Source organism: Sordaria macrospora, chromosome 2 (assembly GCF_033870435.1).
Source record: "Sordaria macrospora chromosome 2, complete sequence".
NCBI classification, from domain to species: Eukaryota; Fungi; Ascomycota; class Sordariomycetes; order Sordariales; family Sordariaceae; genus Sordaria; species Sordaria macrospora.
Genome location: NC_089372.1, coordinates 6228024 through 6243135, shown reverse-complemented (window position 1 = coordinate 6243135; position 15112 = coordinate 6228024). Strand labels below are relative to the sequence as shown.

Genomic DNA, 15112 nt, shown 5'->3' with positions numbered 1-15112 from the left:
AGAATTGCGTCAATGTCTCCCAGTTCTCGAAGTTGTCGGTATCAGCATCATGAATGCCATTTCTAGCTGTGCAACCGGTCAACGAACAGCCCAAAGCCACGCGGGCAAAGGTGATAATGCTACTGAGCATCAATTCTTGATGCCACCGAGCCGCAAACGCGAATGGGTAGCACGGGAGTGGGATGTTCCGCACAAGATGATCCAGATCATGCAAGCCGGTGGTGGGCTGGACGCTGAATTGGTCAACGTCGCTGATGGGTTGAGTTGTCCTGTTGACTTCCCCGGCGTTGCTCACACGGGAAGAGGTAGGCGCCATGCTCTTTCTATGTAACATCCTCCTCCTCCACTCTTGGATCGAACTCCTCGACTGTGACAAAGGTCTCGTCTTTGACAGAAAGTGTCTGGCCCCTGGGTGGAAGTAATCGAGCATACGTGGTATGAGAGTAGCCTGGTTGTCATGGCCGTTGTACTCGTCATAGTCGTCATAGACGTCAGAGTCCTTCGTAGGCGCGCATCATTTCTCCCAAATCTCGAAGTTGTCGGTATCGGCACTCCAAGCCTCACCTCCTCAAACTCCTATGCACCTCTTTCCGTGTCCAACAGCTTGGCCTTCTTGCTCTTCTTCCTCTCCAATCTCGCCAGCTCTTGCTCGACGTTCGGCTTGGTTAGGCTGTCTAACCTTTTCGGAGTCTTCTTCAAGGCGGGACATCTGTTTGATGAGTTTCGCCTTGCGTCTCTCTCGCTTCTGAGCTTTGACCTTGTTGACTTCGGACTGCACTATGGTGGGCAGTTGTGGTGGCACCAGCTTGGCCATCGGTAGACCTGCTCTGGAAGGATAACTTGATTCTTTTTCCGTCCATGATCTCAGATATCTTACCCCTTGGCTCGTCGGCGAGGTTGAGCTGCGTACAATTCTGGGAGGATAGTTGAGGCGATTTTGGTGCAGCTCATAGAGATATGCGCGCTGGTGGGGGTGTACTCGGGCCGAAGGGAACTCAAAGGTGAGGTAGCCCTATCCGTAGTTCTGCACCGCTGTGGTGGTATTGATAATGCGCTTCTTTTTCTCCGGGTTGAGTTGAGCTCTGTGGAATTCTTCCTCTTTGGACGGCGAGAAGCGGTTTCTGTCGCGGGGATTGACATGGAAGCGAAGGTAGAACCAGCAGGAGGGATTGGTAAGGAAACGAAGGAGCCAACCTTATGCTCGACAGGAGGTGAGTCTTGAGCGGGGGAAGGAATGATGCTCTGGAAAGGAACGTCCACCGGCTGGCTCCTCGCGGGTGTAACAATTGGTGCCTGACTGTGACGAGGTGTGCAAGGGTAAATCGGGAAGATGCGAGCCGCCAAACTTCTGCATTGTAGTACTCCCTGATGTTAACCAGAGTGATAATGTGGATCTTTCGAGGGGTTTCTAATTTCTCATTGTTATATAAATCGCCCGAAAATATGCAAAAGAACATCCACGATGGTATCCATCCACCAGGTCGTTGTTTACAACATCGCAGCCCTAGCCTGCTCGCTGTTCTCAACCCGCCGAGTGCCGGTTCATTCTTCTGGTCGTTGTCTCGAGTAACCGTTATATCCCAAAAAGAGCCATCCTCGCTAACCCAGCCGGGGAACAACAACAGTGCGCCATATCGGCGACTACTGCTGCATCTGCGTTCAGCTTCGGAATGAATTTCAGGAGGTTCTGGTACTGGGCCAGCGAGAGAGAGAAAGAGATGTCCTGATGGGTGTAACGGTTGGGTCTTGACATATTAGCCTATGGAGCACGTCTCTGCTCATCCTTCCGGAAAACGTAAAAAAATTCAGGTCACTGAGAATGACAATTTTCAGTTGTCTGCTTCGTGTTGTTGGAAGTGCGGAATGGATTGTTAGATACCCAGGCTTGCTCGCGATTAGTACCGGCGGTGTGGTACATTTCCAAGGTACCCAGAAGATCGAATCCGGCGGCTCGAAAGTTTGAGGCTGTGGCGAGCCCGTCTTGATGTCGCACCTGTAAAGCTCCAAGTTGAGGGTTTGATAGAGTTGGCGACACACGCGGGTTAGCGAGCATAGGTCGTTCAAGCCGTCAAGGTGAGGTGTCCGGGGCCGAAAGGGCGTCAGATTCGAGGCCGCGTTTGCTGGCTTCACTGTCGCTATCGGAGTATTTGTGGGTGTTCTCTTCGGAACGGACATCTGCGAAAAATGTGGATACACGCTGGTCCACCATGACTTGGTGAATTGTCCTGTCTTCTGCTGGGAGTCTGTGAGGTGATTAAGAGCGTCCTCAGTCTGTGTTTCTTCCCTGGTCACCGAGTGATATTGATGTCATCGTCATCACTCGATGACTGCACCATGTCGTTGTCCGAACCGCCTTCTTCGGACAGTCTTGGTGGTAGGGCTTCCTTAAGAGCAGCACCACTAGCTTCTGGGGTTCCCACGGAAGGGTTCGGAGAGCGATACCGTCTCATCAACGATCTCAGGTGCTTCAGCCTCTACTGACGAACTCAACCTAACATCTTCAGCCGGAGATGATTGTTCACACAAAGCTGGTTGACGCTCTTCTCGACCTCTTTGGCGATGGACACCCGGGAGTATTGACGGCACAACGTAGGTTAACCACGGTTCATCGTCGGTCTTGTCTAGTGTTTGACTTGGCACAACTAGGTAAGCGTATATATATGAGTGATGGGCTCGCAACCAGCTTCTTGTCGCGCTTCCATTTCTCCACAGCCGGTATGACTTGGTTCTGAGTATTGAGCCGCAAAGCAGTATCTCGGCTTGCCTCCATAACTGTGTATATTGGGGCCGCAGGTGGTTGTACTGGAATCCCTTGAAGGCAGGACCACCGCGTTTGCCGCAAAAGAAAGCCAGGTTATTTGACAAGTTAACGCTGTGGCAGGCTTGGCTCATCGAGATGAAACAACACTTTCCCCTTGCACAGCATACTTGCAGGTGTGACAATAGAGTTTCCATCAGTCATTTCCTCCGTCCTTAGCTTGCTGTCAGGTGTCGCGACTCGGAGTGTAGTCGGGGTTCTCCCTAGGACACAAAAAATTGGTGGTGGTGTCAACCGTCAAGCGTCAACCCTTGACACGACGGGAAGGAGATCAAAGTATTGCGATCTGGCCTTTCTCCGCTTGCATGTCTGATGCGCAGAAGGACGGGAAATCCCATGGATCTCTAAACCGGAAGAAGGAGGAGGTCTTGGGGTTTGTGGGCACAAGAAGTGTGTTGATTGTGTTAAACTAGGAAGACAAGAAAGGAAAAGAAAATGTGGAGGGCTAAATACATGGTGGTGCGGGCTGGTGGGCCCACATGACAATGTCAGTGAATGGAGGTGGGACAGACCCCACCACAACAGGAGGACTTTGACCCCTGTTTGTGGATGTAAAGTTCTATAGAGTATGACGTGGGAAGGCAGTCTCTTGCCGATTTCAAGAGCTAGATATAAAGCCTATTCTGAAGTAGTCGGACTTCTCGAAGACCTTGGCCAACCATGGTTTCACTATCGGGCTCTGGAACGGTGGTGATAATGAGGTCGAAAACCGCACAACATGCTGTTCGATGAAGACCGCCGTCAACTCGCCTGGGTCTGGAGCGTAACCGATGCAGTCCATTGAATATCCATGCCGCCGACGTGGTGTTCTTTGACTTGTGGCCTTGATTTATACAAAGACTTCGGAGAGTGTCACGACAGGTCGTGTAAACATATTCTTCGCCTGTCAAATGCTACGTATGGCTCGTCTCGATACCAGGTCTGTCTAGGATACTCTGGCTCAGGTTGTTAGCTAATGAGTTATTGCTGGTAGAGGGGCAAGGGAAACACGGGAAGGAGTTGACATACGGGCAATATCATGATTGTATCCACGGGTCATTGTGTTGAGACTTGTCGGGCAACTGGGCAATATGTTCCGAGCCAACTAACGTTCTTGAAGTGCCAAAACCGCAGAAGGTGGGCGAGCCTTTTGCTCACGGAACTGTTCTCGCCAATTGGAGGGGACTTGGAGAACGACATCGGACAGTTTATAGAGCGTTGGTTCTACCTCTCATCCTTCCTTGCCCACCTTTTGTTTCGGTTTCTTCGAATGTCTCTGGGTTGGCTTCGGGGCCTGTGGTTGGGAGCACTGAAAGCCGGTCGGCTTCGCGTCTGGGAAGAAACAGACAGCGAAAGATAAGGGTCGAGGGTCATATGGTGTTCGGCAAAGGGCAAAGCTGAGGTGGAGGAGGATAGGGTATTTTGCTGGATCGAGAGCGAGCGCGAGCTTGCGGCCTTGCCATGATGCGCTTCGGTGTCGGCTAGTTGAATGTGCGATGGTCGGCATTCTCTCCTTCGCGCAGGGAGAAGATCTCGATTTGGGGTTACGATAAAAGATCCCATCGAAAGAGGAAGCGACCGAGTGCTGATCGATTCGGACTGCGGGAAGTGCTTGCGGCAATGTATGTGGTCGAGCTGGTCGAAAGACGGGCCCTGGTCGAGAAAATCAACACGGCTGTCAGAAGAGCGCCAGCAGTGGAAGCCTGAAGAAAATGAACTGCTCGTAAAATGAAAAGCGAATTTGATCCAGCGGCAAGGAGTGCTGCAGGCAGGAATCGGGAAGGCCAAATCTGCAAGGCTTCTTCCCAAAGGCCTGGACATTGCAGGAACGACTGGCCTGCAGAGAGGACGCAACTTCCGCAACATCCAATCCAATTTGAGCAGCAACCTACCTCCGCTCTCTCATCTAACATCTCCAATGTGTTTTTGGAGAAGATCTTACGCCGTCCGAGAAGATCTGTTGAGTGTCCATCTATCTCTCTTGACGCACTTTTCCAACCCCCCCGCCACGGGTCGCGATTTCGCACATTTTTTGCTATCTCTAACCAAAGTTCCTGCTACCGACTGCGGAACAGTCTTTCTTGAACACTAAATTCCTTGACGTCTGGCCTTCCGCCATCTGTTCGGCTTGCGAAAGCCTGGGAGAGAAATCTTGTAAGTCTTACAATTACCAGGCCTCCGATCCGTTCCGTGTATATCATATGCTAACGAAAACCATGTACTGGCTATTGTATAGACCGACACGTGAAAAGCATCATTTTCCGAACTGCATGCTTCCGAATTCAGAGGTCGCCTCCCCAATTGCCCACGGGCCGCACTCAGATCCCGGAATAGAAAAGCACAGTCTGAGCATGAAGCTACTTACACACAGAATTTCTACTGTTGTATCCGCGGTTGTCAATATCCGCCATTTCTTTCGGTCCGCGCTTTGCGAGACCATGTGTCAAAATGTCTGTCTTCCACCGACGATCACACACTGCCCCATGACTACCCAAGAAGGCCAAGGGGTTCCATTAACAAGGTGTAGCATCGCTCTCCAAGCCAACCATGATCGGTATCTCGATCGCTGGACCACGCGTACTTATCGCCATATTCCTGCTTTACCGAGCCTATCTGAAGAACATTGCCAAAATGAAAATTGTGTCACCATTCCCCAATGCCGACTGCGCACCTCGGCCTCGCTCAGTTTCACTTGAACCTGGCAAGGTCCTCTCTGATGTCTTTGCAAACACTTGGGGTTCCAAATCATCGTCAACATGCTCCCTGAAGGGCGCGATGATTTCGTCGAATCCTTGGTAAAGCAGTTCCGGAGGTAAGGCTATGGTAGCAAAGCCGCTGCCGGCATCTGACTAGTGTGAAGTGGTGTTGGTGGTTGAAGATCTGCTGATAGTAGATTCGAGAAAGCTGCCGGACTTGCGAAGGTTAGGTCATGCTTGCTCGTCCCTTGAAGCACATGAGACACCGTCCAGGTGCACCGGAGTATCGTTCCAGCCAAATCAGGGCCTTGGACGATCTCGGATGGTAGAAACGCTCTTGCCAACGGAGTGACTCCGGAACGTTGAGAACGTAGTGTAGTACGTCTGTGGAGGAGTGTCAGTCCCTGACTTCGACGAGGTGAACGAGCTGGCGCTTTGCAGGCCGCGGTAAACTCAGGCGGACTAGGCCGCTGTTCTTGATGGCTCGGGGCGATTGTTTGCGGCACAACGGGAATCTGGTAGATTGCTATCGCTGAAGGCGTGGAGGCATGGGTGAAGAAGGGAGTTGTTGACCAGGAGCGGAGAGGAGAGGAAGAGAAACCGGCAGTCCTAATAGTACGTAGCGGGCTACCACCGCCGGTTTCCAGATCCTTTGTCGCATTCTCGTTGTCCGAGTTCACTTCGGTGTTTCTCTTTCGAATATCGTTGAGAATTCAGAGACACTCCCGTCATTATGCATTAGGGAAGAGCAGGTATCGCAACGGACCTTGTCTGCTCCTCCTCTGAAGCATATGAGGCAAAGTCCTTGCGAACTATGCCGACTCTTTCGCAATATTCTTGAGCTTGGGAGCCAGCTTCGTTGTTCTTTTGATCAATCGGCGGGTTGTTAGTTGACAAAGTCGCCACATTTGGGAGCTTGCTGGTTGTTGAGGATGTAGAGGAGACTGTTTTAATCTGATATTACCTTACTTGAGAGGGTCATGGTTTATATAGGTGATGACGTATTACGTGTGTCTGGTGGACGTGGTCAGCCCTTAGTCCTATATATGTGAGTTCTCGCGCCAGTGTCCTTTGGTGTAGGTAAGCGGTAACGACCTTCAATCCCTTTATCCGCTTTAGAAACGGGATCTATCAAGGTATTTATGCTGTTCTTCAATGTGGACCAAACTGACTGCTTAGATGCTTCTACTGTCATCGTGTTCTCCCGATATATGTCCAACAGGATTGTGACAAAGGTTGAGTCATATCACGGCAAAAGTAAACAGTCATTGAGTCATACATGTATACTTCACAAAGGACTGACACATCGAAATGATAGGATAGCTGCGTATCAGTGTTACGATTGTTTTAACTACAGGCACAACCTTCTATGTAGCAACCGCCACAAACTCTTCCCTCTTTCAAGGTAGAAGAACGTAACCATTAAATTTGGCAAGCCCATGAAGATTGTCAAGCGAATTAGCCAAGGGACTCTGTTCGCACTCGTACCAAAGTGTCGTCCAGGCCCTGCTAGTATCCAGTCTCATATATATCGTTATTATCGCCATGGTCGTATCTTTGGCGTGTCTCCTGCATTGCGTTGTGTTTGGCAATGGCTATCAGTCCAAATGCTTATCCCTCATCGGCTTCCGCGTCGAATTTGTATTATTCCATTTGTTATCGAGATGATGACCTGCCTCGTCGGCCATTGCAACCAACCTAGCTTGTGTACCGTAGGTAGCTACCTTTGGTGGCCCACATTCTCTTGCCGATCTGGTCTTTGAGAACCGCCGATGGCTTGGACTAAGGTGGGTCTGATGCGCCCAGTCCTTCTTCAAGATTACACAGACGTAAACAAAGTGCAAGTATCTCGCCCTCGGGCTATGGGTAGATGTGGGACGGAAAAGATGTTCCTCATTCACAATGAGTATCAAATCCTACCATCTTCCCGTCAGTCGCGCACGCGTTCAAATCAATCGCGTCAAGAATGGGGTCTCTTGAATAGTCGTATTGATATGTTCAAGTTCGGATGAAAGATGTTTACCTTTCTCTTATCTCCCAACCAGCTTCATTTTCGTCGACTTGTTTCACTCTCTTGCTCACTTTGAGTCACGAACCTGTCTCCCAATCAACTCTATCTCGGTCTTGTCTCCACTCCAGCCACTCCGCGGTCGCCTTTACGGAGCGATCATTGTCTCGGTCCTCTCACCAGTCGTATGTTTCTCCCACACGACTTCGTGATGAACACCCTCCACGTCCTTCTATCCCACTACCCCCCTCATACTCCTGTCCCCAAAACGGCAGGGGGATGACATGAAAGCTCTGATTTCCGCGGCGAGGAGCCATCACCCACACTGCGCAAGTCCCTGTTGATGAACGCCCCGGCAGGATACAGCAACGCTGGGCCCAGGACCTGGGGACCAGGAGCAAAATCCTCCCAAGATCTTGTATCGAAACTGAGATGGCCTCCTAAGGCCAATGTACTCTCTCGGGGCAATATGTGCCACTCCGTTCATCCCTTGGATAAGCCAACGATACGACCGTAGGCCAACAATTAGGATATCCTCGGTGGTCCTCTGTGGTGGTGTGGTCATGCAGGCCTTTTCAACCAACACTCTCATGTTCCTCGCCTCTCATGAGCTGCGGGACTAAAAGAAGTAGGAGCAACCACCTACGGTCCATATGCCCTTGTTCATCATCACTTCCGACCTAGTCCCACGCCGACTAGTGTCCGCCATTCAAGATGTGGTCCGACACTATCCGAACGATATCCTCTACGAGGTAGCCCTAGTTCAAGCGGCCATGAAGTACGCGTGCTTCGCAGAAGACACTAACGCTACTGGCCACTGGCCAGGCGTTACAATGAGGACTTTGGGTATGCAAGAACATTGTCCTCCCGTTGTGCGCGGATCCTCGGCCAAGTTTGAGGTGGAAGCTTTCACCAACATCCTCAAGACCGGAGTCGCGGACGACACACCGTTTGTCGCGGAGCGCTGAGCTGGACCAACCGATGCTGCCTGGGCTCAGAGCATAAATGTGCCCCAAGGCTCAAGCAAGATGGTGGACCTCAGCCACTTCTTTTGACCGAGTTGTCAGGAGATCGTGGTCGATTACCTAGCAAGACTCTGTGCAGGTGGGCTTATACCACTGGCCGGTCGGGGTGGTTGTTTGCGACGCAGTGGTGAGCTGGCCGGCAGTTGCTGTTAATGAAGGCTATTTGTACTTTAACGGCTGCTCGCTGTTTTCTCTTTGGCGTTGTTGAGATTATTTGGGGCAAAGCACATTGGGAAGCAGGATAGCAGCGGCCGGAATGGTAGATTACACTCATAAAAAGATGTCCTAAAGAGCTAGTTGGATCCCAAGGAGAACGACCAAGAGATGAGATGGGAGAATAGAAGGAACTGGTGAGCGTTTGTTGCGTTCAGGGTTATCTCAACAGTTTGCGAGTGGGATGGGATGGAAGGTTCTGAAAGGTTATATCAACCAGACACATTCCTTGTACATAACAGAGGGAGAATGGAAGGAAGAAGTCCAAGATTCCCTCGCGTTGGGTGGAGTTGAGAAATACGCGGGCAGGAAGAGTGCAGCCACATGCATTAGCTGCTCGCGAAACGCATGCTGATATAATCGTAGTAGGTGTTCCCGGACGAGAAAGGTGGAAGGTGCACTCCACTCAGATTCTCAATATTAGAATCATTTTGGGTAGTCGCGACTACGTCCTAAGGTCTGGCTATAGAGTCCAATACCGCCGTCCTGAAAATCTCATTGTTTGTGTGACTCTGATTTAACACGCCGCATGCTAACCCAAGGTAACGGGCATGTCACAACCGGCGTACGTCTTGTGCAAATCTTTCATCATCCACTCCAAAAGAGACAAGACCGCACGAGGGACCGATACATCGCACTCCTCAAGATGGCCTCGAGCAGCTTAGGCACATTGGGCAGCCGCTCCCGCCCAACTTCGACGATCTGGACACCACCGCCCAGGACCAGCTGCTCTGGCCTGCTGACGAGCAGCAGTTGACGGGCAGCAGCTGACAGCTCTGGAAAGGATGTAGGTTTGCTACTCCTTAATTGATACTTCATCGCAATCCGGTCGATTAGCTGTTCAACCACGGAGATCCAGAAGAATATTACAGAATCCCCGAGGAGGTAATGATGCCTATCTACAGTTTCTGGTACAAAGACATCCTCGGCCAGATCATTTCGTGGATCCGAAATTTCGTCAAGCAACAAGAGTACAACCACCTTCGCGAGCTATACTGCTACCGAGCCCTGCTCCGCTATGTGTATTTCAAATATCGCAAGATACCACCACCCTACCTAACTAGGTCTTCACGGAAGCTTCCTAAGCGTCGTGAGTACTCAAGAAGATTGCCGGACCAGGGGAAGCAAAGCTTCGTCTTGGAAAACACGACGAACTGGATGGCCTTTCTTCTGTCATCAAGGACCAATCGTTCTTGGATTTGTTAACAGCCTATAGAGATAGGTTAGACGGCGGTGTTTCTACGTGCATGTACTTGCTTCTCCATCGATACACACACTCCCAAAAGAACATCACTTGGCATCAACAAAGAAGAAGCGTTGGGTGTGAGAGCAAAGAGAGTCGAGAGTTCAAATAAGACATCTATTGTACAAGACAAACACAAAACATTGGTTGCAGCTTTTCCCTTTCAAGCTTTGGCAATGAAAACGTCCCAACGCTCAAAACTTCCACGATTGAAGTTACGAGACGACCCAGCGAAGCACAAACCGAACGCCACGCTCTTTCTTCACTCCAACTCAATCAATCCGGAGCAACTACTCTTTCTTTTCAGCAAATGAATCCAGGCAAGCATCCAGCAAAGAAAATCCCACTCTTCTAATCCGTCTGCCCATAATTCCTCCCACGCTGTACATTTACCACAGATCCCATACCAAACGTTCTTCCCACGCTTTACATTTACCAGAGAGTCCCAATCCAAACAATCCTCCCACGCTATACAATTACCACATGGGTCCATTCCAAACAAGACCACCGGGCGGCCTCGGCGGAAACGGCTCACTCGTCTCCCACGCACCCCTCAACTCCCGGAAGAAATGGTTACAACACGGCCTTCCTCCCAACACCTCATCCGCCTCGCGATCCCCGTCCAACGCCTCCGGAACCTTCACACACCTCGGAAACGCAAACTTCTTCTCCAACTTCCACTGCCCGGCCCCTTCCTCCCTCTGGGCAACATACGGCCTCTCTACCAGGGCGCCATGTTGCCCGCAATGTGACTGACAGGGCGAGCCGAAGTCGGCTCTGCCGCCAAGGTAGAGGGCAATCGCTGTGAGGGTGCCGAGGGAGGGGGTACGGGCCCGCAGGCGCTCCTGCCAGGAGACCGGCAGGAAACGGATGCGGGGGGAGCGGAGAAGTGCGAGGAGGGTGCGATGGGCGGGGGAAGAAGGAGAGGGGAGGGGAAGAGGGTAGAGAGTCCAGCGCGTGATGTAAGACCAGATCTCCAGTTGGAGAGGGGTCGGGTCGGGCAGCTCTCGGCGGAGCTGGAGCGGGCGCAGCTGGAGGCCGGAGAAGGTGACGGGGCCGACGGCGGCTTGGTCGACGGGGGCTTGGCTGCCGTCAACGTCCATGTGGTCTCCGTTCGGAGCGGAAGACCCACCGTCGCCGGGGGTTTGGACGTCAACGGTAAGGGCGTTGGGGATCACGACGGTCTCCTCGGGAGAATCGTCGTTGCTGTTACTGTCGCTGTCGCCGCCCACAACGGTGTCATTGTCATCATCCTCGTCTTCGTCGTTGTCCTCGACTTCCCCGCCACCTTCCTCGCCGCTGCTGTCCTCGTCGCTGCTTGACATCATGCTGATCCCAGAGTCGCGCCACGCTTCGTTGTCTGCAGCCGCCACGCCGTTGCCCTGGTTTTCGTCGGCGTGTTCGGGCCCCGGCGTGGCAGCGTCTTCGGGAGTCCAAGCAGGCGCGGCAAACGGAAATGACGCCCTTGGGCCAGCCAGGATAGCCCTTTGGGCAGCAACGTAGGCATACCCGCGGGGGTTAGCCTGCTCCTCATCCACCAAGATTGTGAAGGTGCCGTTGCGGTTGTCACAGAGAGTGACACCAAGATGAGCGTACTAGAAAGGGGAACGTGTCTTTTGTCAGTACTTGATTTGGGGCACCACTCATGTTTTTATCAGATTTGCGACTTCTCAAATTCATATCAGGATACCAAACCTGAAGTATCTGAGAATCTCAAGACTAAGCTCGTGGATAGGGATGTTTGAGGTAGTAGGTACTCACGGTGAAATGGCCAGCTAATTCCACGAAAAACTGATGGCTTTCGCCGCAGCCAACAACAGGACAGTGCCACGGGCGCAGTCCCGAGTTTGGAGCGTAACGCTCCGGAAACAGAGCGGCCGGGTGACGGAGGGTGCGGTACTGCCCGTCTGTTGTAGTGGAAAAGATGAAGTGTTAGCAACAGAATCTGATTCTGATGTGAACGCGAAGAAAATGTTGTTAGAAGTGAGATAAACGTACTAAAGACTCCTGTCCAGGTCTGGTAGGAAGCGCGGCCATCAAGAGGGGCAGGCCTCACGCTGTGAATCATCGCTTGTTCTTGAATCCAGGGCTCCATGGTTGGTAGAGAAGGCAGGGAGGACAAAAGTGGGAGGAACGTAAGCGGGTTAGAAGAGGGAGGTAGAGGTTGAGGTAGAGGTCGGGGTATGCTTGAAAACTTTGTGCCGACGACGACAAGTTTGTTTGAAGTGTTTATTGCAGTCGCGATGATTCTCTGTGAGAGTTGCAAGCTTGAAGACGGACGATGATACTGTCTTGAAGACAGGAAAAAGAAAATCTTGAAGACGAAGATCTGCTTGCTTGCTTGCTTGCGAAGGTGAAAATCTTTGCGACGTGCGACGAGGAAAAAAAGAAGAAGTCGAGAGAGAGAATAATAGTGCGGGGCAGGATAGAAAACGGCAGCCCAAAATACCTGAATTGTAGGTAAACAGTTTCGAGCTCGATACCAGTTGCCAGCCAGATGACTGGACAATATGAAGTCTGTGCTGCTGAGGTAGACGTCGTGAGTTGTCATCCGAACATTTAGGATTCTTATCTTAGAGGGGAGACAGCAAGAGAGAGATAGATGGCAGGTACACGTATTGTCATTATTGAGCTGGGCTTCATCTGAAACATATATTGAGCTGCCATATTGACGCGGCCGTCTTATACTGGAGGTAATTTGGGTTCTCGTGATGTTCTCAACACCGCTCTCAACTGTTTAAAAGTCCTGAATTATCGTGATGTGAACTACCGTGCCTCCAAACTTATTGAGTTTACTGACACTGCCGCTGCTATTCACTCTGCCTAGATCGTCCCGCTTCAATGGCGCGCTTCCACTTCATTGTTTTTCTACCTTCCTCTCCCTCTTTCCCTTTTTTTCTTCTCCTTATGCTTGCTGCTTTTCTGTTGCGTTCTCCATCTTCCCCTGGATACAAGAATTTGAGAACAGGTGTTTGGATGAATATGCAATGTATATGTTGAAGCCATCACATTCTTTGGCGTTTCTGTCTAAGTGGATACGATCCACACATAGCTACCCTGTATATAAACCACGTCGGACTCCGTCCTCCTTGTTCTGTTCTCTCTCTCTCTTTTAACCAAAATCAATACACGAAATTCACTCCCACACTCAATGCCACTTGTGGTGTATCATTCCGTTACCTCCAACAGTATAAATATTGTTAACGTATGTAGTGAATCTTCAATAAAGGTGACCAAAACTCTGGTACGGTACAATGAAGCGGGATGTTTTCTGTACTGAAATGATGAAATTTTACAGGCGAAAATGGGCTTCTGGATATTGAGTGCTATGGGCTGTCACCAAAATCCCGTCGAGAGGTCGCCCAACACTTTCAACAGCTCTCACCTCTCCCACCGAAAACTTCTCAGCTGACTTGGGATCCAAAGTTATCACCCACATTTTGTCTTTCCATGGGGAATGAAGTGAAGAGGAAGCTGGGAGGGAGAAATGGTACGTGAGCCAACAAGCAAGAGCGATAGAGAACAGGATTCGGTAGATGCCGATGACCTCCCAGAGATGCTGGGCAAACCTTTCAAATAAGATGTGTCGGTATTGGAGCATTTCAAACCAGCACCGCACGAGAACGATAATTAAAAGTGGATGGAAGTTTGTGGAGGAAGGTTATTTGCGAGTGTCCGAAAGGAAGTTCTGGTTACGGGTAGAGGAAAAAGAGTGGGTCTGGTCTGAAGAAAGAAGTGGGCCACAGTTGGCACGTCTGGGAGGGTGCCTTCCACGATTGTTCCTGCAGCTGTTATCCATGACAGCCAGGCGCGTTGGGCGCGGAAAACTTGAATGGCGTGTTGTCTCCCTTGAGGTAGAGAGTAAGGCGATCAAGCCGTCGCTTTCACTTGGGAATGAGAGCAAGTGTTTGGTTCTTGAAACACAAGCCTTGCTCGGTGTGCTCTTCCGTACAATAGCGGAGACTCTCTTCTACAATGATTTTTCAACTGAACTTCCTGCAGCTTCTAGGCGTGCTTTAGATGGAGGGATTTCTGATGCACTCCATGAAGGATGTGTCTATATTCTTTGATTCCTGGAACATTTTCGCAACTGCGTTTCTGAATTAACCGAAGGCGTATTCTATTGTCCATATTCGGGTTGTTATTACACCCACTTCGCACTACTAAGGTACCTCTAGGTGTAAATTACTACCTAGGCGACTACCAACTCCCATCTGACCGGGGCCTTGGGCAACATTTTGTATTTCCACCGCGAACTATTCATTTTTACTCCACTCCCGCTGTCGCTACCTCGTCACTTCACCGCCCTCTAAATGACTTCCGAGCTCATCTTGCGACTATAACAGCTACCAGCACAGCAACGACCTTGTTCGACAAGCTTTCCACCCAAAATTACTTCAAGCGACACATTTCCTCACTTCTTGATTCCCTCCTGTTTTCTTCTTCTCTCCTTTGCTTCCTGATCCTATCGTTGACTACAGCATTTATGTTACCCGCCGTCCAACAGAAACCAGCAATGGCAGGACGCGATTCGAGGCTGAAGAAGCTGAAGCAACTTTATTCGGCCGGAGACGAGAAGAAAAAGGTCGTGTGGAAGCGCCTATGCTGCGCATCTCGTGAGTCCAGGCCCCCAGAAATCTCTTTCTTCCGGACGTTGTTTGTGCCTTGCTGACCTGTGCCCGCGCTTGAAGATGGTAACATGAAGCGCCAGGATACCTCTAAGCTCGGCTTTAGTGAGCTCATCTCCCTTGGTTTCTGGCCCAAGTATCTTTCAGAGACCAGAGCTTGGAACTGCCCAGTCCATACCTGTGACGAAGCATTCCAGAAGCAATTGGCTCTGGTCGATCATCTTGCGGTAAGATTACAACACCCTCGTTTGGAATACAGAAAAAGCGCACAATAAACTTCCGGTCTTCACGACTATCTATAGTTGTTGTGGTATCTACCTAGAGGTAGTGATGGAAACGCGGCTAACAATACTTTTCCTTTCTAGGAAGCTCATACCAAGGAACTGTTACGCTGCCATCCCGATGGTACCTTCACCTTTTGCATGTCCTGTACCTGCAACTGCACCTGCAGTGGTACCTGCATCTGCTCTCGTTGTGGTCCCTGCACCTGCTCTCGTTGCGG

At 50.8% G+C, this 15112-nt stretch overlaps 1 protein-coding gene across 1 annotated transcript; it reads right to left on the bottom strand.

Annotated features, from left to right (window-relative positions):
• Nucleotides 1-10458: 10458 nt before the first annotated feature.
• SMAC4_07962 (uncharacterized protein) lies at nt 10459-12077 on the bottom strand (the record flags this gene model as incomplete). The annotated part of the gene is made up of 3 exons (XM_003346265.1): nt 10459-11577; nt 11744-11889; nt 11981-12077. 3 exons carry the CDS (start codon nt 12075-12077, stop codon nt 10459-10461), a joined length of 1362 nt encoding a protein of 453 aa, XP_003346313.1.
• Between the last annotated feature and the right edge of the window lie 3035 nt (nt 12078-15112).